Source organism: Rhinoderma darwinii, chromosome 13 (assembly GCF_050947455.1).
Source record: "Rhinoderma darwinii isolate aRhiDar2 chromosome 13, aRhiDar2.hap1, whole genome shotgun sequence".
Classification (NCBI taxonomy): domain Eukaryota; kingdom Metazoa; phylum Chordata; class Amphibia; order Anura; family Rhinodermatidae; genus Rhinoderma; species Rhinoderma darwinii.
The window spans coordinates 7,046,451-7,070,927 of NC_134699.1; the positions used below are offsets into that span (position 1 = coordinate 7,046,451).

Genomic DNA, 24,477 nt, shown 5'->3' on the forward strand with positions numbered 1-24,477 from the left:
AGGAGTCGAGCCCAAAGTGCAGAACACCTTAACAGGAGAGGGTTTCCTGGGATTAAAGAAGGAAAGTAATAGTAATTAATAGGCAAAAAAATCATGAGGGGGGTTCTGCATTGTATACTGGGCGATCAGAGATGGGTTCTGCATTGTATACTGGGCGATCAGAGATGGGTTCTGCATTGTATACTGGGCGATCAGAGATGGGTTCTGCATTGTATACTGGGCGATCAGAGACGGGTTCTGCATTGTATACTGGGCGATCAGAGATGGGTTCTGCATTGTATACTGGGCGATGAGAGATGGGTTCTGCATTGTATACTGGGCGATGAGAGATGGGTTCTGCATTGTATACAGGGTGATCAGAGATGGGTTCTGCATTGTATACTGGGTGATCAGAGATGGGTTCTGTATTGTATACTGGGCGATCAGAGATGGGTTCTGCATTGTATACTGGGTGGTCAGAGATGGGTTCTGCATTGTATACTGGGCGATCAGAGATGGGTTCTGCATTGTATACTGGGCGATCAGAGACGGGTTCTGCATTGTATACTGGGCGATCAGAGATGGGTTCTGCATTGTATACTGGGCGATCAGAGATGGGTTCTGCATTGTATACTGGGCGATCAGAGATGGGTTCTGCATTGTATACTGGGCGATGAGAGATGGGTTCTGCATTGTATACAGGGTGATCAGAGATGGGTTCTGCATTGTATACTGGGTGATCAGAGATGGGTTCTGTATTGTATACTGGGCGATCAGAGATGGGTTCTGCATTGTATACTGGGTGATTAGAGATGGGTTCTGCATTGTATACTGGGTGGTCAGAGATGGGTTCTGCATTGTATACTGGGCGATCAGAGATGGGTTCTGCATTGTATACTGGGCGATCAGAGATGGGTTCTGCATTGTATACTGGGCGATCAGAGATGGGTTCTGCATTGTATACAGGGTGATTAGAGATGGGTTCTGCATTGTATACTGGGTGATCAGAGATGGGTTCTGTATTGTATACTGGGCGATCAGAGATGGGTTCTGCATTGTATACTGGGTGATTAGAGAAGGGTTCTGCATTGTATACTGGGTGGTCAGAGATGGGTTCTGCATTGTATACTGGGCGATCAGAGATGGGTTCTGCATTGTATACTGGGCGATCAGAGATGGGTTCTGCATTGTATACAGGGTGATCAGAGATGGGTTCTGCATTGTATACTGGGTGATTAGAGATGGGTTCTGCATTATATACTGGGTGATCAGAGATGGGTTCTGCATTGTATACTGGGCGATCAGAGATGGGTTCTGCATTGTATACTGGGCGATCAGAGATGGGTTCTGCATTGTATACAGGGTGATCAGAGATGGGTTCTGCATTGTATACTGGGTGATTAGAGATGGGTTCTGCATTGTATACTGGGTGATCAGAGATGGGTTCTGTATTGTATACTGGACGATCAGAGATGGGTTCTGCATTGTATACTGGGTGATTAGAGATGGGTACTGCATTGTATACTGGGTGATCAGAGATGGGTTCTGCATTGTATACTGGGCGATCAGAGATGGGTTCTGCATTGTATACTGGGCGATCAGAGATGGGTTCTGCATTGTATACTGGGTGATCAGAGATGGGTTCTGCATTGTATACTGGAGCAAGTGTAGCATTCATCTCTAATCACACGGTATACAATGTCCCTCCTCATTCTTCACCCAGTTGTCATAAACCTACTTTATCACTTACCTAGAACGCACAGACCCTCCTTGGCCCTTGTAAGTGCGACATTAATCTGGTTTGGGTCTGAAAGGAAACCAAGATGTTGCCGCAGCCAACTGAAGGTAGGTCGGCCCTCTAGTTCTTCAGCAGCAGCCGAGCGCACAGTGGAGAAGATGACATATCGCCATTCACTTCCTGCAGATGGAGAAGGATGAGGTATAACACTGCTATAACACCACTGGCATAATACCCACGTAACCGCTAACCTTGGCTTTTCATGATGGTGCAGGCGGTAACCTCATTCAGTCTCTGTTCCTGCAGTCTCCTGGTGATTTCTGCTACCTGCGCATTGTAGGCGGTCAGGATAACAATATCTCTGGCTGCAACAGACCGGCTGATCAGAAGTTTTGCTAAACGCACCTGAGAAAGGTTTTGACAACATTAGTGTAGGCACCAGGGTGGCTCAGGGGTTAAAATTAATGTATTTTAGCACTGGGGTCCATGGTCTGAATCCAACCATGTGGTGACCTCTGTAAGTTGTAATGTTCTACATGCACTTATTTGGGTTTAGACAGCCATATTGTTATATCATACAATTCTAGCAGCCTGCAGCCACCACTAGGGGGAGATCACTACATACAGATATATACAGCTCCCATAGAGTTACAGGATAACATTCTGCTGCCTGCAGCCACCACTAGGGGGAGATCACTACATACAGATATATACAGCTCCCATAGAGTTACATGATAACATTCTGCTGTCTGCAGCCACCACTAGGGGGAGCTCACTACATACAGATATATACAGCTCCCATAGAGTTACATGATAACATTCTGCTGCCTGCTGTCACCACTAGGGGGAGCTCACTACATACAGATATATACAGCTCCCATAGAGTTACATGATAACATTCTGCTGCCTGCAGCCACCAGTAGGGGGAGCTCACTACATACAGATATATACAGCTCCCATAGCGTTACATGATAACATCCTGCTGTCACCACTAAGGGGAGCTCACTACATACAGATATATACAGCTCCTATAGAGTTACATGATAACATTCTGCTGCCTGCAGTCACCACTAGGGGGAGCTCACTACATACAGATATATACAGCTCCTATAGAGTTACATGATAACATTCTGCTATCTGCAGCCACCACTAGGGGGAGCTCACTACATACAGATATATACAGCTCCCGTACAGTAACATGATAACATTCTGCTGTCTGAAGTCACCAATAGAGGGAGCTCACGACACATATATATATATATATATATATATATATACACAGCTCCCATAGAGTTACATGATACCATTCTGCTGCCTGCTGTCACCACTAGGGGGAGCTCACTACATACAGATATATACAGCTCCCATAAAATTCAACAATAAATGTGTATGCAGTATGAAGGCAGAACAAATTCTGTTATTTATCATTGTAGCTGTGTGAAGGGAACTCTAACCCTTATACTGATATACAGTGAGATTAAATCGGCCCAATACTTTGGGCCGAAAATGAAATAGCCCTGGGAATAAAAGCAGGGACCCACAGTTTTGTTGTATAGACACAGTCACGAAGCACCAGCTGCAACCAGCATACAGTGAGTAGTAGACATACATGGTGCTATATAGGTTGTAAATGCTGTACATGGTAGAGGTGGCTACAGGATGATCACTATGGGGAGGTGAAGGGATGAGGGGGTGTTATACACATACCGCATGCTCGGCCTCTTTTACGTTTGCTTTTGAGTTTATATTCCCTTCTTCACTGGTTACAATCAGGCTTTGCTCCTGTCCCTCCACACTCCCAAACAGCAGGGGGCAGCAGTGGCCTTGGTAGGAGAAAAGACTGGGCTGCAGTCTGATGGAGTCTGAGGTGAGCAGGCGACCATCGTAGAACTCATTGGATGGAAATTCACAGATATCGGAATGCTGGAGACAGAGGAGAGATGAGGCTCGTGTCACAGAATACATAATAAAGTATCTACAAAATTCCCATAAAGGGTTAATCCACCCAACCCCAAACTATTCGCCAAAACCAACTGAAGTCTATCTAATGCAGGGGTTCTCCATGGCCAGAGCCCCTATGGCATTCCGCTGAACAACTAGTAGAAGGGGCACCGATTGGAATAAATGATAACATTCTGATTACCTGCAGCCACCACTAGGTGGAGCTCACTGCATAAGCTATATTGGGAGCTGTATAAATCTGTATGCAGGGAGCTCCCCCTAGTGGTGGCTGCAGGTAAATTTTACAACTTTGACGGGAAGCAGCAGGAGCAGTTTAGGGCTGTCCCCCTCTTAGCGCGGGTTTGACCTGCCTCTATGGTAGCGATAATACTCCAGGGCAGCAATTAATATGTCTGAGGAAAGTCACTCACCATGCGGTACTGTATGTTCAACAACAGCGCCCTCTCCTGGTATCTCTCAAACAGTGAATGATCCACTTTCAGAGTGCGACATAAATCATTCTTGACCACGGGACGCAGCTGGCGGTGATCACCGATCAGCACAATCTGTGATAGAGAACGTCAATGTGTAATGTCCACGGTATACGGCTCTGAAAGTGATGGGCAGCAGCTGGCAAAGATCCTATAATGCCTACAGGATTCACTTACTGATTGTGCATTTTTATAGCTGACAATGGGAACCAGCGTCTCCGGCTCCGTGCACATCCCACACTCATCTATAATAAGCTGCGACACCGGCAGATCTGTCAGGACTTTGCTGGATGAGGCAACGCAGGTGCACAGAAAGATGTCATGGCGGTCGAACTCCAGCTTTCGAGCATCAGACAGCAGCTTTTTGTAACTGATTAGAAAAACACAGGTGAGTGCAAAGAGGAGGAGTCATAGACAGGTGAACACAGATGGGAGGAGTCATGGACAGGTGAGAACAGATGGGAGGAGTCATGGACAAGTTAAAACAGATGGGAGGAGTCATGGACCGGTGAACACAGATAGGAGGAGTGAGTCATGGACAGGTAAGAACAGACGGGAGGAGTCATGGACAGGTGAGAACAGATGGGACGAGTCATTGACAGGTGAGAACAGACGGGAGGAGTCATGGACCGGTGAACACAGATAGGAGGAGTGAGTCATGGACAGGTAAGAACAGACGGGAGGAGTCATGGACAGGTGAGAACAGATGGGAGGAGTCATGGACAAGTTAAAACAGATGGGAGGAGTCATGGACAGGTGAGAACATATGGGAGGAGTGAGTCATGGACAGGTGAACACAGATGGGAGGAGTGAGTCATGGACAGGTGAGAACAGATGGGAGGAGCCATGGACAGGTGAAAACAGATGGGAGGAGTGAGTCATGGACAGGTGAAAACACATGGGAGGAGTCATGGACAGGTGAAAACAGATGGGAGGAGTCATGGACAGGTGAAAACAGATGGGAGGAGTCATGGACAGATGAAAACAGATGGGAGGAGTCATGGACAGGTGAAAACAGATGGGAGGAGTCATGGACAGGTGAAAACAGATGGGAGGAGTCATGGCCAGGTGAAAACAGATGGGAGGAGTGATGGATAGGTGAAAACAGGTCGGTGGAATCAAGGAAAGGAGCATAACAGATGGGAGGAGTCATGGACAGGTGAGAGGGGATGGGAGGAGCCATGGACAGGTAAAAGCGGATGGAAGGAGGCATAGACAGGTGAATAAATACAAAGACAGGATACAAGGACAGGTGAGTACCGAGGGGAGGAGTTACACAGTCAATGCAGTACAGGTGAGTGTATAAGGGAGGGGCTACGCAGACTTAGAACAGAGGTGGAGGCACAGGTGTCCATAGTGGAGAGAAAAAATGTAAAAGAGAGTACACGAGGGGGGAGGAGAGGAGGGGTAAATTGACGATGAAGGGGAGGAGTTACACAGACAGGTGAGAACAGATGGGAGGAGACAAGCACAGGTAAATACAGGAGGGAGGAGTTAGACAGTAAGGTGACAACAGAGAGAAGAAGACACAGGTGACAGACACCCCCTTCCCTCCGTACGTAGTCACTTCTTCCAGGTATATCTCCTCCCGTCTCCGAATCCGTGCATCCATTTCTAGAATTTTGCTGGAATACGGGTTGGCGGTCTGCCGGATCAGGTGATGCAAGGTGATAGATCTACGAGAGACGACACGCGGTCAGTGCTGCACCTGACTATTCCTCCGACCGTCCATTATGCAGCGTCTCCGGGCGCGTTACCTGAGACCTTCCAGCGGTTTTCCCTCCCTGAGATATGCGGATACTCTGAGGTTGCTGCCGGGGTATGGAAACTCTGACAGTTCCATCTGTTCACTATATACACGCAATAGGCGGAGCTTGTCACGAAGGGGGAGGAGCTTTTCTAAAATTAAAATCAGATCACGATGAGGATCCCCCCGATGTCATTTACATTTATTTGCACCTGTATTGAAATTATTTGATAAAATCGTGAGGCGTTGCCCGTAGCAACCAATCAGATCAGACGAGAATGGCACGCAGGTATCTGACTGGTCACTACGGATCGCACCTCCATTGTGTCTTCTTTATGACTCTCACCGGCTACGACATCCACAGACTTATTTGAAGGGCCACAATACATGAGCACCCGCCTGCCGCTCCCTTCCTCCTCCTCTTCCTCTTCCTCCGTTGTCGTGGCCTCTATTTTGTCTTGATTCACTTCATTGAACCAGTAAACCAGATGAGCACCGACTATAGTTTTTCCCGTACCTGATGGAAGGTAAGAGAGGTTACCTGTATATACTCTGCACGCTTAGATACACAGCCCCACCCAATGTATCACACGTGATAAGATTAGATACACAGCTCAGCAGCCAGTATCACACATGATAGGATTAGATACACAGCTCAGCAGACAGTATCACACATGATAGGATTAGATACACAGGCTCAGCAGACAGTATCACACATGATAGGATTAGATACACAGCTCAGCAGACAGTATCACACATGATAGGATTAGATACACAGCTCAGCAGACAGTATCACACATGATAGGATTAGATACAGTAGCTCAGCAGACTGTATCACACATGATAGGATTAGATATAGGACTCAGCAAACAGTATCACACATGATAGGATTAGACACAGCAGCTCAGCAGCCAGTATCACACATGATAGGATTAGATACACAGCTCAGCAGACAGTATCACACATGATAGGATTAGATACACAGCTCAGCAGACAGTATCACACATGATAGGATTAGATACACAGCTTAGCAGACAGTATCACACATGACCTATACACAGCTCAGCAGACAGTATCACACATGATAGGATTAGATACACAGCTCAGCAGACAGTATCACACATGATAGGATTAGATACACAGCTCAGCAGACAGTATCACACATGATAGGATTAGATACACAGCTCAGCAGACAGTATCACACATGATAGGATTAGATACACAGCTTAGCAGACAGTATCACACATGATAGGATTAGATACACAGCTCAGCAGACAGTATCACACATGATAGGATTAGATACAGCAGGTCAGCATCACACATGATAGGATTAGATACACAGCTCAGTAGACAGTATCACACATAATAGGCTTAGATACACCTACCAGGGGGTCCCTGTATGAGAGTGAAGGGCTGCATCAGGGCTTTGCTTACAGCGTTCGTCTGACTGTTATTTAATCCAGGGGAAAGTTCACGGACGGTGAAGTTTTTCCTTTTCTTGAACTTCATGTTCAAATCTGCAAGACAGAAAATGAGAACTTGTCCCTGCGCCCGAGACGTCCCCCGTGTCCTGCGCCCGAGACGTCCCCCGTGTCCTGCGCCCGAGACGTCCCCCGTGTCCTGCGCCCGAGACGTCCCCCGTGTCCTGCGCCCGAGACGTCCCCCGTGTCCTGCGCCCGAGACGTCCCCCGTGTCCTGCGCCCGAGACGTCCCCTGTGTCCTGCGCCGCCATTCGTACCACAGGGTCACATTTATCTGTATTATCTCCCATCCCCCTCCTCTTTCCATCTCCGCGGTTTTTTCGCGATCACGCACCTTTCTCCGGGACCTGCTTTCCGAGGGCGATACATTTGGCCAGTTCTGAGGCGACTTTCAGTTTTTTCACAGCCTCCTCTTTCCGTCTGAGGGGATAAACAAGACATAAAGTAGATCAATATTAGAACTATATTCATACACATGTACTCCGTCAAGAGTCAGGACCCCCCAGATATATAAAACGCACCTCTATGGGGGTCTCATAGGAAAAGCTCCCACCCCAAATTGCAGAAAACCCAAAACATGCGATTTTGCAGCACGATCATCGCAAGAGAAGTAGCCGTAGACCCTCAGCCGAGCGGCTCAGCACGACCCTAATAGGGGGTTTTGGACCCTATTATATATCATATATTTACGTGGCTTCCGTGTCCCCCGCCACGTCTTTACCGCCCACAAATGTATTCAATATGTTAATTAATCTTGGAGCAAAACATTTCCTTGTCAATTTCAAGATCTATGCTTCCTGTCATTGAATGGGAACCTTATTTACCTGTTCTGCCCTAATATTTCTCAAAGCTGAGGGTTCGTTACAATTGTTTCCAGTCTAGACAATCCACTGTGAGCTGAACACATCAACAGCATAAACCTCTCTCCTGTCCTGATAGTTTGTTACAATGTATCAGTGCAGAGATTAAATGTATCAGTCTGGAGTCTAGACTGTTTAGATCACCATGGATTGTCTAGACTGGATGCAATTGAAACAAATCCTCAGCTTTGAGAAGTATTAGGTCAAAGCAGGTAAATACGGTTCCCATTGATACTTCTCAATGCTGAGGGTCCGATACAATTGCATCCAGTCTAGACAATCCACTGTGAGCTGAACACATCAGCAGCACAAATCTCTCTCCAGTTCTGATAGTTTGTCACAATGTATCAGTGCAGGTAAAATGTATCTGACCTAATACTTGTCAAAGCTGATGATTCGTTACAATTGCATCCAGTCTAGACAATCCATGGAGAGATAAACAGTCTAGACTCTCGAATGGATGCAATTGGAACGAACCCTCAGCTTTGAGAAGGTCAGAACAGGTAAACAAGGTTCCCATTCATACTTCTCAAGACTGAGGGTTCGTTACAATTGCATCCAGTCTAGACAATCCACTGTGAACTGAACACATCAGCAACACAAACCTCTCTCCTGTCCTGATAAGTTTGTTACAATGTATCAGTGCAGGTAAAATGTATCAGGCTAGCTCACAGAAGATTGTCGAGACTGGATACAATTGTAGCAAACCCTCAGCTGTTAGAGATATTAGGTCTGTACAGAATGTGTATCACTGCATAACTAGGCAGATTTGCCATTCAGGAGTCTGAGAAAGTTGGGTAATAGCCCTAAATAATTGTGGCTCCCAGGAAGGAATTGCTGAGTGGAACCTGACAGCTGAAGGACGTATAGTTACTGGGCATTTTATGGTTAATGATATACATTATTTCCTTACACGTCTGGTAGCAGTTTTGGAATGATTTCCACAGTGAATGTGGCTTGAGGTTCGAAGACCGCGCCAGGAACCTCCTTCATGGCCGCCTGGTGTATATAGAACACCATTCTGCCACCTTCCTCTTTGGAGACATCATTGTTGACTTTCGTCAGGCCATGTGCCACCCAAGTGTAGAGGTCATATTCAGAGGCGTCTGCGGCGCCGCTTCTCTTCAGATCTTCCATCCGAATGCACAGATAGCAGTTCCGAAAGTCCATGTTAAGGTCACAATCTTGAATTATATGGGAAGACAATTTAAAGGACCCCTCCAAGCCCGCCACTTGCTTGCTGCCATTTTCCGTCTTCCATGCCACCGGGACATCTCTCAAGAGTATTCCTGCACCTTCACCCACGGCCGACTCTACCGCTTCCATGGCACAAAGGGGCAACCACACCGACTGATATTCTTGAATGATTTTGTATCGTTTAAGAGGCGCTCGTTTGGCCAAACTGGAGAAGCATTCGACGGGTCGAGACGTATGCAACAAGCAAAGCTCTATTCCTGGCACCGGAGAGCAGAGCTGGAGACTGGGCACAGGTAACCCGCGGTCAAGAACGCTGCACAGCTGGACCGGAAGACAGTCGCCGGGGCGCAGGCTGAGTGTTAATTCCATGTAGTGACCACAGGGGCTATGGTCTACAAAACTCATGGGGTCAACGGTTTCGATACCGTCACTTAAGGCATTTACCGCCTGCTTGGTCTCGCCCCGGCTTATTGCCGAAACTGCTTCATGCCACGCTTTGGGATTAAAGGAGATGATGTCTTTCCGGATTTTGTTTTTGAGAGGTTTTTCCCGGTAAGTATTGTAGGAATACACCCTGCGTTTCCAAGACAAACTGGCGCCGTTCTCAATAGACACTGGTTGCTCCACAGGCTGCAAGACGCTATAATCCAGGGTCATTGGGCTTGATAAGGAGTCTCCATTGAGCGGAAAAGCCACCCGAACATTTTTACTCCTGGCATCGGCCTTGATGATGACTGCCAGCTTTTGCTGCCCTTCCTTATGCAGCGTTACTGCCAACTTCAGCGCGTGTCCTCTCTTCTCGTAGGCCATTTCTTTTTTCACTTTCATATCAAAGTTGAGACAAATCGAGTCCATGTCCTCCGAGGAAATGAGCGACGTCCTTTCCGATACGCTTTTGAGGTCTCCGCGGAGCAATCTCTGCACCACAATGTCTATGTAACGTCGAAGAGGCGATGAAGCCCAAGTATAGGCACAAAGCTGGAGGGAGTAATGCCCACCGGCATTCGGGGTGCCCGACCGGATGAAGAATGAACGACCTAATTGGCTTCTGAATTCTCTAACGGCATAGCAGAGCTCAGGGTGCAGGTCTTCCGTGGCTAGAAGGTCGGTGATCCGCACATGGTCATGGTTTTCGGCTGCGTCTTGAAGCTGTTTCCACACCGAGGTCAACATATTGACTTTATGCCCAGATGACGGACTTGGTAATTCGGGATCTTCGTGCAGATGGTGCGACAAATAGGCAGAAAAAGGTAAAAGATGCTGAAACTTCGTCCTCAGTTCTTCGATCTTCTGAAGGCCGGGCGCATCCTGGCATCGTACGGGTGTAAGGCTCATTATTTTGTCTCTGCCGGTTAGATAGTCCGCCACCCAGCTGTTGTACATAATCATCAATTCCTCAATCATGCGTTGAGCTTCACGGCAACCCGGGAGACAATCTTCGTCGGGCTGTTTGTAATTGGAAGCTTTCTCCAGACGGGACTGTCGATGGACTTCGGTAAAGTGCCCGGCGATACATAAACACCCTTCTACCGTGTCGTAGGTTATGGGATCTCCACTATTAGTTCGCAGGATGGAATTAGCCTCGTCGTAGGACAACTGACGCTTAGAGCGGATTAGGGTGTGATAAAAATGGCCGTCCACCATCTCGTCGGTGTCCTTCCGAACTTTCACAAAGAGGGATATTGCCAGTCGGTCACTATTTGGCTTCAGGCTGCACAAATCTGAACACATCTTAAGTGGAAACATATGGATTGCTTGATGTAGGGGGGAGTAGAAGGTGACGCCTCGTCTCCTGGCTTCGTTGTCTAAGGCGCCTCCTTGGGGAACCACAGCCGCCAGGTCAGTGATATGGACACCAATCTCATAGTAGTCGCCTTGGTCCTGTACAGAAATGGCATCGTCCAAGTCTTTGGCATTTACAGGGTCCACCGTGAAGGTTAGAAGTCCTCTGCAGTCCTTTCGGTCTTGGTCCATGGTGGGTTTAGGCAATTTTTGTATTTCTTCTATGACCTCCTTAGGGTACTTACTGTCATTTTCAATACAATATTCCAGGTTTAGGATCTTAAGCCCATCTTCTAAACTCAGCACAGGAGGTATAACACAGTTTACAATGCCCAGGGGGTAGTAGAAACCCTCTCGCCAGCAGACCACCTCCACCAGGAACAATTGGTCGCGTCTCGTTCCCTCCGCCAGCTTCTCCAATCGTTCGGTCACGATCTGTCTACCTTTAAAGTTCCGGATCGGGATACAATTGGAATTGGGTTTATCTTTCAATTGAGGACAAAATATCTTGGTGACTGATCGGTCGATGGGAATCATAATACTACGATCGTAAGGGTCCATGAAACATATGAAGCGTCGATTTCGCTCTCCTGCCTCTAAGATCCCTATTACTTTTCCGGATCTGTGATTGGTGTTTGGTAACAACTGGACAACAACTTTGTCCCCGCTAAATGCCAAACCACAATTAAGGCGTCCATTGACAGGTATGCGACGGGGTGAACGCTCATCCAGGGTGACGGCATAACCGCGCTCAAAGGTCTCCTTGATCAGAAGGCATTTTTTGTAGGTATGCGGTTGTTTAATGAGATACTGCTCCAGGATATGCGTAGGAAATTGGGTATATCTGTCTCTGTTTTGGCAAGTACTGGATATTTGCCCAACTTCCAGCATTCCTTCCTCCGTCACAGTCACAAAAGTCTCGTTTGTGCTATCCAGTAATTCCTGCAGAATGGCATCTTCGGAATTGATGTCTAAATCAGATGCCCAAGAGTCGGTGTCGTCATCGACGTCATCGTCTTCTCCTTGCTGTTGTCTCCAGGTTTGTAGGTCACACACAACCTGTTTGATCTCCTCCACGTTAAGGTCCGTCGGGTTGGCGCTCTTCGCCTCCACACACTCCCGCAGGTAGTTCCTCCATATACGGCTGCACCCGCCAAAAGAACACAAGGCCACCACGTCTCCAACTACTACGACCTGGGCGCGGGCGCGTGTCAGGATGGTGTTCAGAACCCGAGGATCGCAGAAGAAGTCTAAGCTGAAGGTGGAAGTGGATGGAGGATGATCAGGCAGACTGTCCACGGACCGAACAGTGCTGAGAATGATGACGAAGTACTCGCAACCTGCGTAGGAAAACGACAAACAGTCACTTGAAAAGGCCAAAAGTCAATGTAATAATAAATTATAATCTATATCAAGAGCAATAGATCATCATTTTAATAATATAAGAAGGTAAACCAGGTATTGACCCTCTTTTGTACCCTAGACCCCCAGGGAATAAAATATGAACCCCCTCTTCAACCCTAGACCACAATACCTAGCGACATAAAATTCAATAACACTTGAACTTTTAAATTTGAGGGGGACGTACCAATGATGTTGTCATAGTTTGTTACTGTGACATCACGCAGCCTTATTTTACGCAGCTCCTGACGTATCACCTTCACCTGAAGTGTAGAGAAAAGAGAGACGCGGGCTTAAAAAATTGTCACAGATATAAAGTATTTCTACTCCTTTTTGGATGATTTTTAGATAAAGTACAAAACGAATTTTTCTATTAAGGAGTATAAACCATCTAAACCTTCCATGTAAACTGAAAAGTGTTACTAATTATTACTAATAGTAATCAGCCCCAACGGCACCATAGTCATTCTGAAGATCAGGTGACATACAAATATACTACTGCCCCCTATGTACAAGATTATACTACTATAATACTGCCCCCTATATAGAAGAATATAACTACTATAATACTGCTCCTATATACAAGAATATAACTACTATAATACTGCCCCCTATATACAAGAATATAACTGCTATAATACTGCCCCCTATGTATAAGATTATACTACTATAATACTGCCCCCTATATACAAGAATATAACTACTATAATACTGCCCCTATATACAAGAATATAACTACTCTAATACTGCCCATATATACAAGAATATAACTACTATAATGCTGCCTCCTATATACAAGAATATAACTACTATAATACTGCCCCGTATATACAAGAATATAACTACTATAATACTGCCCATATATACAAGAATATAACTACTATAATGCTGCCTCCTATATACAAGAATATAACTACTATAATACTGCTCCTATATACAAGAATATAACTACTATAATACTGCCCCCTATATACAAGAATATAACTACTATAATACTGCCTCCTATATACAAGAATATAACTACTATAATACTGCCCCCTATATACAAGAATATAAGTACTATAATACTGCCCCTATATACAAGACTAGAACTACTATAATACTGCCCCAATATACAAGAATATAACTACTATAGTACTGCCCCCTATATACAAGAATATAACTACTATAATACTGCTCCTATATACAAGAATATAACTACTATAATACTGCCGCTATATACAAGAATATAACTACTATAATACTGCCCCTATATACAAGAATATAACTACTATAATACTGCTCCCTATATACAAGAATATAGCTACTATAATACTGCCCCTATATACAAGAATATAACTACTATAATACTGCCCCTATATACAAGAATATAACTACTATAATACTGCCCCCTATATACAAGAATATAACTACTATAATACTGCCTCCTTTATACAAGAATATAACTACTATAATACTGCCCCTATGGGAAAAAGGATCTACATTGGTAGAAGTATTTTCGCAACTGATGGAAATGTGTTAGAAGTTATTATTCTGCCCACAGTACCTGACTTCCATGGGACACCACACAAATTTTGTTTCCTTGCACTCTTCCCCACTGCTCGGGCCACCGGTGGAGAGTTTCTTTGACAACCTCAATCACTTGCAACATTTCCGATTGATTCATCCATGAATTTCCTACAAGAGAACAAGTGCCGTGACAGTGGTAAAGCTCCAGCGCATGTCTACCACGTGGAGGTTGCATTGGTTTCTCTGCACAAGCCTCAATAGCGTCCTTGCGGCCAACGTAGAAGCATCGGGACACAAATGAGATGATGTCGGGGACGGAGCGGTAGTTTTGGTGGAAGATGATACGTCCACTTTGGGCCACTTGGCAGTCTTTCCCTTGGTAATGGGAGAAGAGGCGGGTGAGTAAGGTGTGCTCCTCTCCGGCTCTTCTGTTGAAGAACCGCGGGGTCTCCTGCATGTGGTCTCCAGCCACCACCACACGAGTGCTATGGTTTGCCAATGCCAATGGGATCAACGCCTCACTCTCCATCATTTGTGCTGCCTCATCCAGTAGGATATGGGTGAAATAACCCCGCGGGACATCCAGATCCCGGGAAGTGACTGCGGTTGTCACAACAATGCGATAATTGTCGAGAAGGTTCCGAGGGGGTGTGACAAAGGTCGATTTCTCGGCGTTGTGGTGACAGTACTGAAGGGTGATGGCGTTTGTTCTGTTTATGGGACTAAAGGTGAACTTCACTCTCATGGGGGTTGCTTCTGGGTGGCCGGACACAACATATGGATGGAAATGTTCCTGGATATACAGGTCAGCGGCACTACGAAGACAAAGCAAAACAGAGTACGTGAAGGCACAAGTCTACTGGCCACCAGTCTACCAAACCTCAGAACCAGCTTTATAATGACGTAGGTCCCTGGTGATACTACCCATAACCCATAGACAGTGGGAATATTATTTTAAGTAGTGCTAACCCAAAAGTGGACATGCCCTTTAAGCACTAGGACCCTGAAGGACAACTGAAGTATTTAAAGGAACTTTAAGACCCTGTTCACACGGAGGAGTTTGCAGGCAGAAGAAATCTGCCTCAAAATTCCTTCAGGAATTTCAAGGCAGATTTTGACCTGCCTGCACTTTCTTGCTGAGGTTTTCGTTGCGTTTTTCGCACGCGGCCGTTGAGCGCCGCCGGCAAAAAAACACAGCTAGAAACGCTTTCTCTGCCTGCCATTGATTTCAATGGGAGGTCAGAGAAGGAACTGCAATCAATGGGAGGCGGTTTCGGACGTTTTTTTGGCGCTGATTCCGACGCGGTTTCTGCGTCAAAAAACTCCATGTGAACTGGCTCTAAGGAACTTTAAAAAAAAGTAAAAATCTATTTTGAGTTTTTTTTAGTTATATCTTTTTCTGGAAAGTTGGGCGACAACCAATATGGACACCACAATACATTACAAAGAGGTTGTGACCCAGCTATTGATGTGCCGTTCCTCTGTTATTCCTACTGGAAAAGTATAAATTGACAACTGGGCATTATCAAGAGGGTGTGTCACCACGCACTGATTGGAGAGTGTCAGCATGTGTAGGGACACGCCTCCTTGACAAGGGGAATAGTAACGCCCAGTTGTTAATTTATTCATACATTTCCAGGAGGAATAACAGAGGAACAGCACAATTTAAATGAAAAAAAATACTTCTAAATAATTATTTTATGGGGAATTTACCAAAACAGACATGTCAGGAGAGCTATGGTGTCCTCTCTAAGTCATTCAGTGATTTGCTTAGTCCCGGTACCTGTTGTTATGGGTGCAGATCAGAACTCTGGTGTGAGGTTGTCTGATGACCTGCAAAGCAGCTTGGGCCATGGTTGATGTTTTTCCGGTCCCAAATGGTCCATATATGAGGATAGGGGCTACCGGCTCTTTCCCTTTCACCGATTCAGCAATGTAAGATATTGCCTGCTGCTGTTTCCTGTTGCCCCATGACGTGTGCTGCTGATAGACGGGCAACTGGCACTTGGACAGGTCTGGTAGTAACAACCTCTCATCCAACAGGCGGTCGACTGCTTCGTGGTAAATGCAGAACGGCTGACGATCAATCTGGAACTGGACCTCTAACTGGGCAGATGCATCTGGAGCAAAAGACAGCTCTTGGCAGCATCTCTCGGTAATCTTCAGTAAAATACTGCCCTCTAACACCACACTGGGGTCCACGTGGACTTCACAGACTCTGTCATTCTGCCGAGGGCAGGGGGCAATGAGGGCGGTGGACACAGACCTCTGCAATAAATACCCTTCTTCGGTATCTTGCGTCATGCCAGCAGGTAGAGGAACCTCTGCAAAGAGCTCACCGGGCAGGGCGCACATCATTCCATCAATAGCATTTACCATCTTCTTAAAGGTTACCGTGGCTTTTAAGTTTAACCTAAAAAGAGCGACATTATTTAACCAGGAGGCCCCCAAACCGAAACAGCATCAACTACAATGATCATCCTGAGCTCCTTGGTTCATTAATATAGCACCAAACCTGCTGTGATACTTAGGCCTTATTCAATGGAACGTGTTTAACGTCCGTGATACGCGCATGAAAATCCCGCGAGTCGCACGGACCTATGTTAGTCAATGGGGCCGTTCAGACAGTCCGTGATTTTCACGCAGCGTGTGTCCGCTGCGTAAAACTCACGACATGTCCTATACTTGGCCGTTTTGCACGCATCACGCACCCATTGAAGTCAAGGGGTGCGTGAAAATCGCGCATGGCACACGGAAGCACTTCGCGCAAAAGTAGATAAAGAGATGAAGGAAAAAATAAAAGCACTTCCTTCATTTCTCTTTCTAAACATCAAAACCGCGTGTCATAAGGATGGCATATGCGTGAAAATCACGCAGCCACGCAGCATTCACTGATGACACACGGAACTGCAACGCGCGCAAAACGCACACGCTCGTGTGAATCCGGCCTTACACAGGCAAAGCAGTAAGGGGAAAGGAAACAGGTAGAGGATTATTTAACAATTAAATGATAAAATTTAGACTGCCAGCAGCCACCACTAGGGGGAGCTTATGAAGATTCAGACTGCCGGCAGCCACCACTAGGGGGAGCTTATGAAGATACAGACTGCCGGCAGCCACCACTAGGGGGAGCTTATGAAGATTCAGACTGCCGGCAGCCACCACTAGGGGGAGCTTATGAAGATTCAGACTGCCGGCAGCCACCACTAGGGGGAGCTTATGAAGATTCAGACTGCCGGCAGTCACCACTTGGGGGAACTTGACTAAGCTCCCCCTAGTGGTGGCTGCAGGCAGCCAGAATTTTATTTTTTAAAGGGGTATTCCCAGAACTGTCATTTATTAGCTATACACAGGAAAGGTGATAAGTGTCCGATTGCTAGGACCCTACCACTGGGACAAACACCGATAGGCGGAACAAGGGTCCCGAGCCGCACCGTTCCTCCTCACTGCACAACGCTCCTCAAGAATGGTGGTGTTCCATAAAGAAGTTTATGGGTTTGACGGAGACAGTCGAGCTGTTTCTATCAGTCCTGTGCATGGAGCGGTAGGGCACATGTTTGATCTGTACTCCATTCAAGCTCCTATTCACTGTAGGGTGTATAATTATGGAAGAACGGGGTCCTTGGGACCCCTTGTCTTGGGTCCTTGCCATTGATGGTGCCTCATTGTACTATGTCTCACCTGGATATCACCTCCTCTCTTGCTGCTTCCTCCTGGAGAAGACTAATATGCATCATTTGCCGGTAGTTTTCCACTGTTAGGGTCTTTCTATCAGCGGTGCTTGGAATATAACATGGATTCATGGAGGGTGGTTTGTACATTTCGGAGAGTTTCTTTTCCTCTTGCGTCCTCTCCTTGCACGGGATGCATAAGAGCTTGTCTGGGCACCAGCGTTCTAAGGAAGACAGTGGTCCACCAGGTTGATGCGAGACTTCTTTCTGGTGGCCTAAGGTTTCTTCTTGACCGCCCACCTGCACAAAGATTTTCTGGAGCAAAACTGGACGAATCCCAAAATCCAGAGTCAACCACTGCTCAAAAACGCCAAAGACCGAGCACTGGACACGTACAGACACTTTATATTGTGTCTGAGACCCTTTAACCAGGAAACAACGGCCTCCGGCATAATGACAAGGGTTTTGATGGCCTTCAGCATCCAGAGAGAAAACGGCACCAGGATCGTTCTTCAATAAGGCAACGTGGAAGAGTGGCATCTACAGAAATAATGGGTTATACTTTAGGGCTGGCACATACGCCATAAATCACTTTACTAGAGCTACTCGCCACTGTGGATCATATAGTGGCATCAATTTTGTGTTCTGAATTAAAGTGAACCTCTATGGTCAACAAATGTAAGAATGTATCATAATGTATCACTGTATCATTATATTGTATCATGATATCATTATAAGGGATCATTTAACTATATCATCATTCCCTATTTTTCCATTTTTACTTATTTATTCTTCGTAGAAAAATCTCCAGTTGCTACCTGGAAACCGTCAGCAATTTGCTGTTTACTGATCTGCTACGGTAATCTGACTATTTAGATGTGCATGAGTTAATGAGATATTCAAAGGTAACCGAGCTGCACTCTCCTGTGTATTCACTGAAGCCATAATTAGAAAGATTGTTCTTGATTTTGAAGAAGGCTATAGTCAGCCTCTGCACAGTAATGGCTGATTACAGATAACAATAGATACCTTAGAATACAGGGTGAAATCCCAAGTTCTCTGCACAAGCTTCTCCTTGGAATGAATTTTCAGAGGATGGTTACATGTTATTTTAACACCTTCAATTTTTTCCGAAAGCTGCAATGAGGGAATTAGAAAGACATTTTAGAGCGTTAGCTCAACCTCTGATAGATTAGATCGCTAGAACAATGTGAAAATAACCCCAGAAACGATTGACGTGTCACTCTTTAATTGTTCAGTGCAATGTGTCGATAAAGTTGATTGGACAAGACGCAAAGACCGTCCGGTTGGCAAAGTACAGTATAGACCATAAACAACTCACCACTTCAATTTCACTGCTGTAGAGCTGATACTCCTGAACAAGACGCTCCTGGTAAGACTGTAGACCCTCTTCCTCTACCAGCTGCTTATTTCGCCTGGTAACTTTGACCCTGAGAATCCACTCCTCTAACTCTTCCTGGCTGTGAGCTTTAGGACAACCATGCCCATATATGCACTGCAAAGGACTTAACATAAAACCAAAGAGACAAACACAATCACATTAAAAATCACTAAATACCTTTCCTACAGAAAACCACAGTATATGCTTGGTTTACAAAAGTTTAAGGCACCGTAATGGGGTTACACAATACGCTTTCGACGCATGGATTCACTGTTACAGGATGGAAGTCCCCCAGTTAAACAACAATGAATTTTCAAATGTGAGAAGAATCTAAAAACCATCCTCCTAAATATTTTTTACCTATCCTACACAATAGCTGAGCTAAGTGGGGTACAGTCCACCCCCATTACGGTTCTTCAATAGTGGAATGCATTGTAAGACCTCAACACAGACTGTCACCCACAACTACAATTAGAATTGCCCCTTAATCTGAAAAGCATGTAATATTCTAGTAAAAGGAAACAGAAAAGGAGGTAGAAATGCTGCGGGCAAGATATGACATCTCATGAGTGACCAATGACTAAAGGTGAATGCTAAGGTATACATGAAAATATGAAATTATACCCAAAATTGACTTGTAGAAATTAGTAGACATATCAGTGAATGGATTGGGAAAGAAGAAAGAAGAAAGTGGGTAGGATTACAATAAGTCAAGGGACTGCGGGTGCATTAATTTCTTATGTTGGATGAGGAAGATACAATTTTGTGGCCCCCAACTGTTCTATGCTACACCAAAGGTTGCTTTTTTTTACTATAATACTATATCAATTCAAAAAAGACTCACCTTTCACAGAGAGAAAATCGACTCATGCCAAGTGGTGGCGTGCGGTGCTTCCATCCCGACAGCGAATCGGCAGCCATCATGCGCCCATGTTCCAAAGAAGCACAGTGCACTTCAAAACTTTCTTGAGTGTTGGCACTAACCAGGCATAGACGACAGTAAAAACCCATATTCAGTTCTTGGTTCTCCCTGATCTTACCACGGGCGAGGCCACAGCTCTGTTCTGCTTTCCAAACTGCAAGTTCCACCTCGCTGTGGGCATTAAGGCACTGTCCATTTTCTGTTCGGCAAAGAAGCCCACGGGAACGCTGGCTACACAAGCGGATGTGGTGTGAAGGCGGCAGTGGATGGATAATGTTGCATTGCTTCTTAGTGTTGTCAATGACAATATGAGCGAGAAGCGGCATTGGGCGAGGATGACATTGGCATAGATCAGTAAGGGAGACCTTTGGTGGGCTCTGATAAAAACATTGCTCACAAATGTCCTGAAATTGGCCACCAAATAGGCTCAAGATTTCTTCCCAGCTTTTGGGTTTCTTAAAAGCAGTAGTTGGTGATGATTTTGGAAGTAGCAAAGACCTGAGTTGGTTTCTTTCAAGATGGTTTGTCCTCTCGAAAGACCAAACAAGGACTTCTTCATTGCTCCAAGCAAATGTGCAATTCTGTTGGTGCCTAATGCAGCCCTTTGTGGGTTGATAGTGCCAACACACGGCATAACGGGCAGGCAGTGGGTAGGATGGGCGCTGTCTTACTTCATACCAATCTTTTTCATTACTACGTTCCTTTTTTTTTGCAAGGAGCAGTTGAGCAGAACAGCTGTGCTCTAAGGGTTGGTAAATATACGTGATTCCATGCTTCTTCCTGCTGCAGGTCACACAAGCCAAGTGCAAATCCACCTGTTCTAGAATTTCTGTCAGATTGGGGGGACCCAGCCCCATGGTTGCCCCTAGAACAATAACAGAGATTCATTGGAGAGTTCAAACCTGGCTGATCACAGATTTACTGACATATGGTACATGCAATATAGATATCAGTCATTACTGCAAACTGTCCCCCAAGCATCAGTGTGTCCGTGTCCTGTACCCCAAGTGTCAGTGTCATTATCCTGTACCCCAAGCATCAGTGTGTCCGTGTCTTGTACCCCAAGGGTCAGTGTATCATTATCCTGTACCCCAAGTGTCAGTGTATCATTATCCTGTACCCCAAGCATCAGTGTATCATTATCCTGTACCCCAAGTGTCAGTGTATCATTATCCTGTACCCCAAGTGTCAGTGTATCATTATCCTGTACCCCAAGTGTCAGTGTATCATTATCCTGTACCCCAAGTGTCAGTGTATCATTATCCTGTACCCCAGGTGTCAGTGTATCATTATCCTGCACCCCAAGTGTCAGTGTGTCATTATCCTGCACCCCAAGTGTCAGTGTATCATTATCCTGTCCCCCAAGCATCAGTGTATCATTATCCTGTACCCCAAGTGTCAGTGTATCATTATCCTGTACCCCAAGTGTCAGTGTATCATTATCCTGTACCCCAAGTGTCAGTGTATCATTATCCTGTCCCCCAATTGTCAGTGTCATTATCCTGTACCCCAAGTGTCAGCGTGTCATTATCCTGTACCCCAAGTGTCATTGTATCATTATCCTGTACCACAAGTGCCAGTGTCATTATCCTGTACCCCAAGTGTCAGTGTCATTATCCTGTACCCCAAGTGTCAGTGTATCATTATCCTGTACCACAAATGTCAGTGTCATTATCCTCTACCCCAAGTGTCAGTGTATCATTATCCTGTCCCCCAATTGTCAGTGTCATTATCCTGTACCCCAAGTGTCATTGTATCATTATCCTGTACCCCAAGTGTCAGTGCATCATTATCCTGTCCCCCAAGTGTCAGTGTATCATTATCCTGTACCCCATGTGTCAGCGTATCATTATCCTGTCCCCCAAGTGTCAGTGTATCATTATCCTGTCCCCAAGTGTCAGTGTATCATTATCCTATACCCCAAGTGTCAGTGTATCATTATCCTGTACCCCAAGTGTCAGTGTATCATTATCCTGTACCCCAAGTGTCAGTGCATCATTATCCTGTACCCCAAGTGTCAGTGTATCATTATCCTGTACCCCAAGTGCCAGTGTATTATTATCCTGTACCCCAAGTGTCAGTGTATTATTATCCTGTACCTCAAGTGTCAGTGTATCATTATCCTGTCCCCCAATTGTCAGTGTCATTATCCTGTACCCCAAGTGTCATTATATCATTATCCTGTACCCCAAGTGTTAGTGTATTATCCTGTACCCCAAGTGTCAGTGTATCATTATCCTGTACCCCAAGTGTTAGTGTATTATTATCCTGTACTCCAAGTGTCAGTGCATCATTATCCTGTACCCCATGTGTCAGCGTATCATTATCCTGTACCCCAAGTGTCAGTGTATCATTATCCTGTACCCCAAGTGTCAGTGCATCATTATCCTATACCCCATGTGTCAGCGTATCATTATTCTGTACCCCAAGTGTCAGTGTCATTATCCTGTACCCCAAGTGTCAGTGTATCATTATCCTGTACCCCAAGTGTCAGTATCATTATCCTGTACCCCAAGTGCCAGTGTATTATTATCATCCTGTACCCCAAGTGTATTATTATCCTGTACCTCAAGTGTCAGTGTATCATTATCCTGTACCCCAAGTGTCAGTGTATCATTATCATGTACCCCAAGTGTCAGTGTATTATTATCCTGTACCTCAAGGGTCAGTGTATCATTATCCTGTTCCCCAAGTGTCAGAGTATCATTATCCTGTACCCCAAGTGTCAGTGTATCATTATCCTGTACCTCAAGTATCAGTGTCATTATCCTGTCCCCCAAGTGTCAGTGTCATCCTGTCCCCCAAGTGTCAGTGTTCTGTACCCCGAGTGTCAGTGTCCTGTACTCCGAGTGTTAGTGTCCTGTACCCCGAGTGTCAGTGTCCTTTACCCCCAAGTGTCAGTGTCCTGTACCCCCAAGTGTCAGTGTCCTGTACCCCCAAGTGTCAGTGTACTGTTGCTGTGTGATTGTTATGCTTGTCGCTACGACACCATTATTATTGTACAATATTATGACTCCTACCAGCAGGATGTGGAAACTCTCTGCCTCTGATCTCCTCTGGTGTCGGTTGCAGTCTCTCTCCCTCCTCTGGTGTCGGTTGCAGTCTCTCTCCTCTGGTGTCGGTTGCAGTCTCTCTCTCCTCTGGTGTCGGCAGTCTCGCTCTCCTCTGGTGTCAGTTGCAGTCTCTCCTCTGGTGTCGGTTGCAGTCTTTCTCTCCTCTGGTGTCGGTTGCAGTCTCTCTCTCCTCTGGTGTCGGTTGCAGTCTCTCTCTCCTGGTTTCGGTTGCAGTCTCTCTCTCCTCTGGTGTCGGTTGCAGTCTCTCTCTCCTCTGGTGTAGTTTGCACTCTCTCTCTCCTCTGGTGTCGGTTGCAGTCTCTCTCTCCTCTGGTGTCGGTTGCAGTCTCTCTCTCCTCTGGTGTAGTTTGCACTCTCTCTCTCCTCTGGTGTCGGTTGCAGTCTCTCTCTCCTCTGGTGTCGGTTGCAGTCTCTCTCTCCTCTGGTGTAGTTTGCACTCTCTCTCTCCTCTGGTGTCGGTTGCAGTCTCTCTCCTCTGGTGTCGGTTGCAGTCTCTCTCTCCTCTGGTGTCGGTTGCAGTCTCTCTCCTCTGGTGTCGGTTGCAGTCTCTCTCTCCTCTGGTGTCGGTTGCAGTCTCTCTCCTCTGGTGTCGGTTGCAGTCTCTCTCTCCTCTGGTGTCGGTTGCAGTCTCTCTCCTCTGGTGTCGGTTGCAGTCTCTCTCCTCTGGTGTCGGTTGCAGTCTCTCTCTCCAGCATGTGATTAGTTTCCCTTCCTAGTTTCGTTTCTTCTCAGTCTCGGGCGATAGATCGGATCTACATCATTGTCGTCATCGCAGCCCCGCCCCGGAGTCATTGTACAAGATCAACACGACGTGATCGAGGGAGGAACAGAAGAGCAGGAGCCGACATGTACAAGAGGAGGAGAGAGCAAGAATAGAGACCAGCAGTAAGAAGAGGGGGCACAGATGTAATGAGGGTGAGAGCTCCGGTGTAGTGTAAGAAGAGGAGCACAGATGTCAGAAGCGTAGCTAGGTTCTCCAGCACCTGGGGCAAATATTCCCAAACCTCTTTCCCGACATCTCCTTCCCCCTCGCCATGTTTGTTTTCTCTACCAATCAATGACGTGTCATTTCTTTTCAACATTTCTTTTTATGTAACTCAAGCATAAAAACATTTGTACATTTTACAAGCAATATAGTTCTATACACAACACCAGAACCAAGCTCAGTACATAAATACAGCCCCAGAACCAAACTCAGTACATATACACAACACCAGAACCAAGCTCACTACATATATACAACACCAGAACCCAGCTCAGTACATAAATACAGCCCCAGAAC

The 24,477-nt window shown here is 46.0% G+C and overlaps 1 protein-coding gene across 1 annotated transcript in view; it reads right to left on the reverse strand.

The window, feature by feature from the left end:
* The window catches only part of HELZ2 (helicase with zinc finger 2), a 25,598-nt gene extending 1,341 nt beyond the window's left edge, over positions 1 to 24,257 (reverse strand). Inside the window, exons 1-20 of the mRNA XM_075846318.1 lie at positions 23,142 to 24,257; positions 20,044 to 20,986; positions 19,140 to 19,323; positions 18,827 to 18,934; positions 17,808 to 18,337; positions 15,910 to 16,539; positions 14,164 to 14,941; positions 12,805 to 12,880; positions 9,151 to 12,556; positions 7,712 to 7,797; positions 7,282 to 7,413; positions 6,243 to 6,413; positions 5,907 to 6,048; positions 5,709 to 5,825; positions 4,327 to 4,519; positions 4,090 to 4,224; positions 3,425 to 3,640; positions 1,969 to 2,122; positions 1,730 to 1,897; positions 1 to 46 (exon numbers count right to left, since the gene is read on the reverse strand). The exon at positions 1 to 46 is cut by the window's left edge and continues 1,341 nt beyond it. Coding sequence (XP_075702433.1) covers positions 1 to 46; positions 1,730 to 1,897; positions 1,969 to 2,122; positions 3,425 to 3,640; positions 4,090 to 4,224; positions 4,327 to 4,519; positions 5,709 to 5,825; positions 5,907 to 6,048; positions 6,243 to 6,413; positions 7,282 to 7,413; positions 7,712 to 7,797; positions 9,151 to 12,556; positions 12,805 to 12,880; positions 14,164 to 14,941; positions 15,910 to 16,539; positions 17,808 to 18,337; positions 18,827 to 18,934; positions 19,140 to 19,323; positions 20,044 to 20,978 — 8,207 coding nt within the window. The 5' untranslated portion in view covers positions 20,979 to 20,986; positions 23,142 to 24,257. The remainder of the gene's footprint in view (positions 47 to 1,729; positions 1,898 to 1,968; positions 2,123 to 3,424; positions 3,641 to 4,089; positions 4,225 to 4,326; positions 4,520 to 5,708; positions 5,826 to 5,906; positions 6,049 to 6,242; positions 6,414 to 7,281; positions 7,414 to 7,711; positions 7,798 to 9,150; positions 12,557 to 12,804; positions 12,881 to 14,163; positions 14,942 to 15,909; positions 16,540 to 17,807; positions 18,338 to 18,826; positions 18,935 to 19,139; positions 19,324 to 20,043; positions 20,987 to 23,141) is intronic.
* Between the last annotated feature and the right edge of the window lie 220 nt (positions 24,258 to 24,477).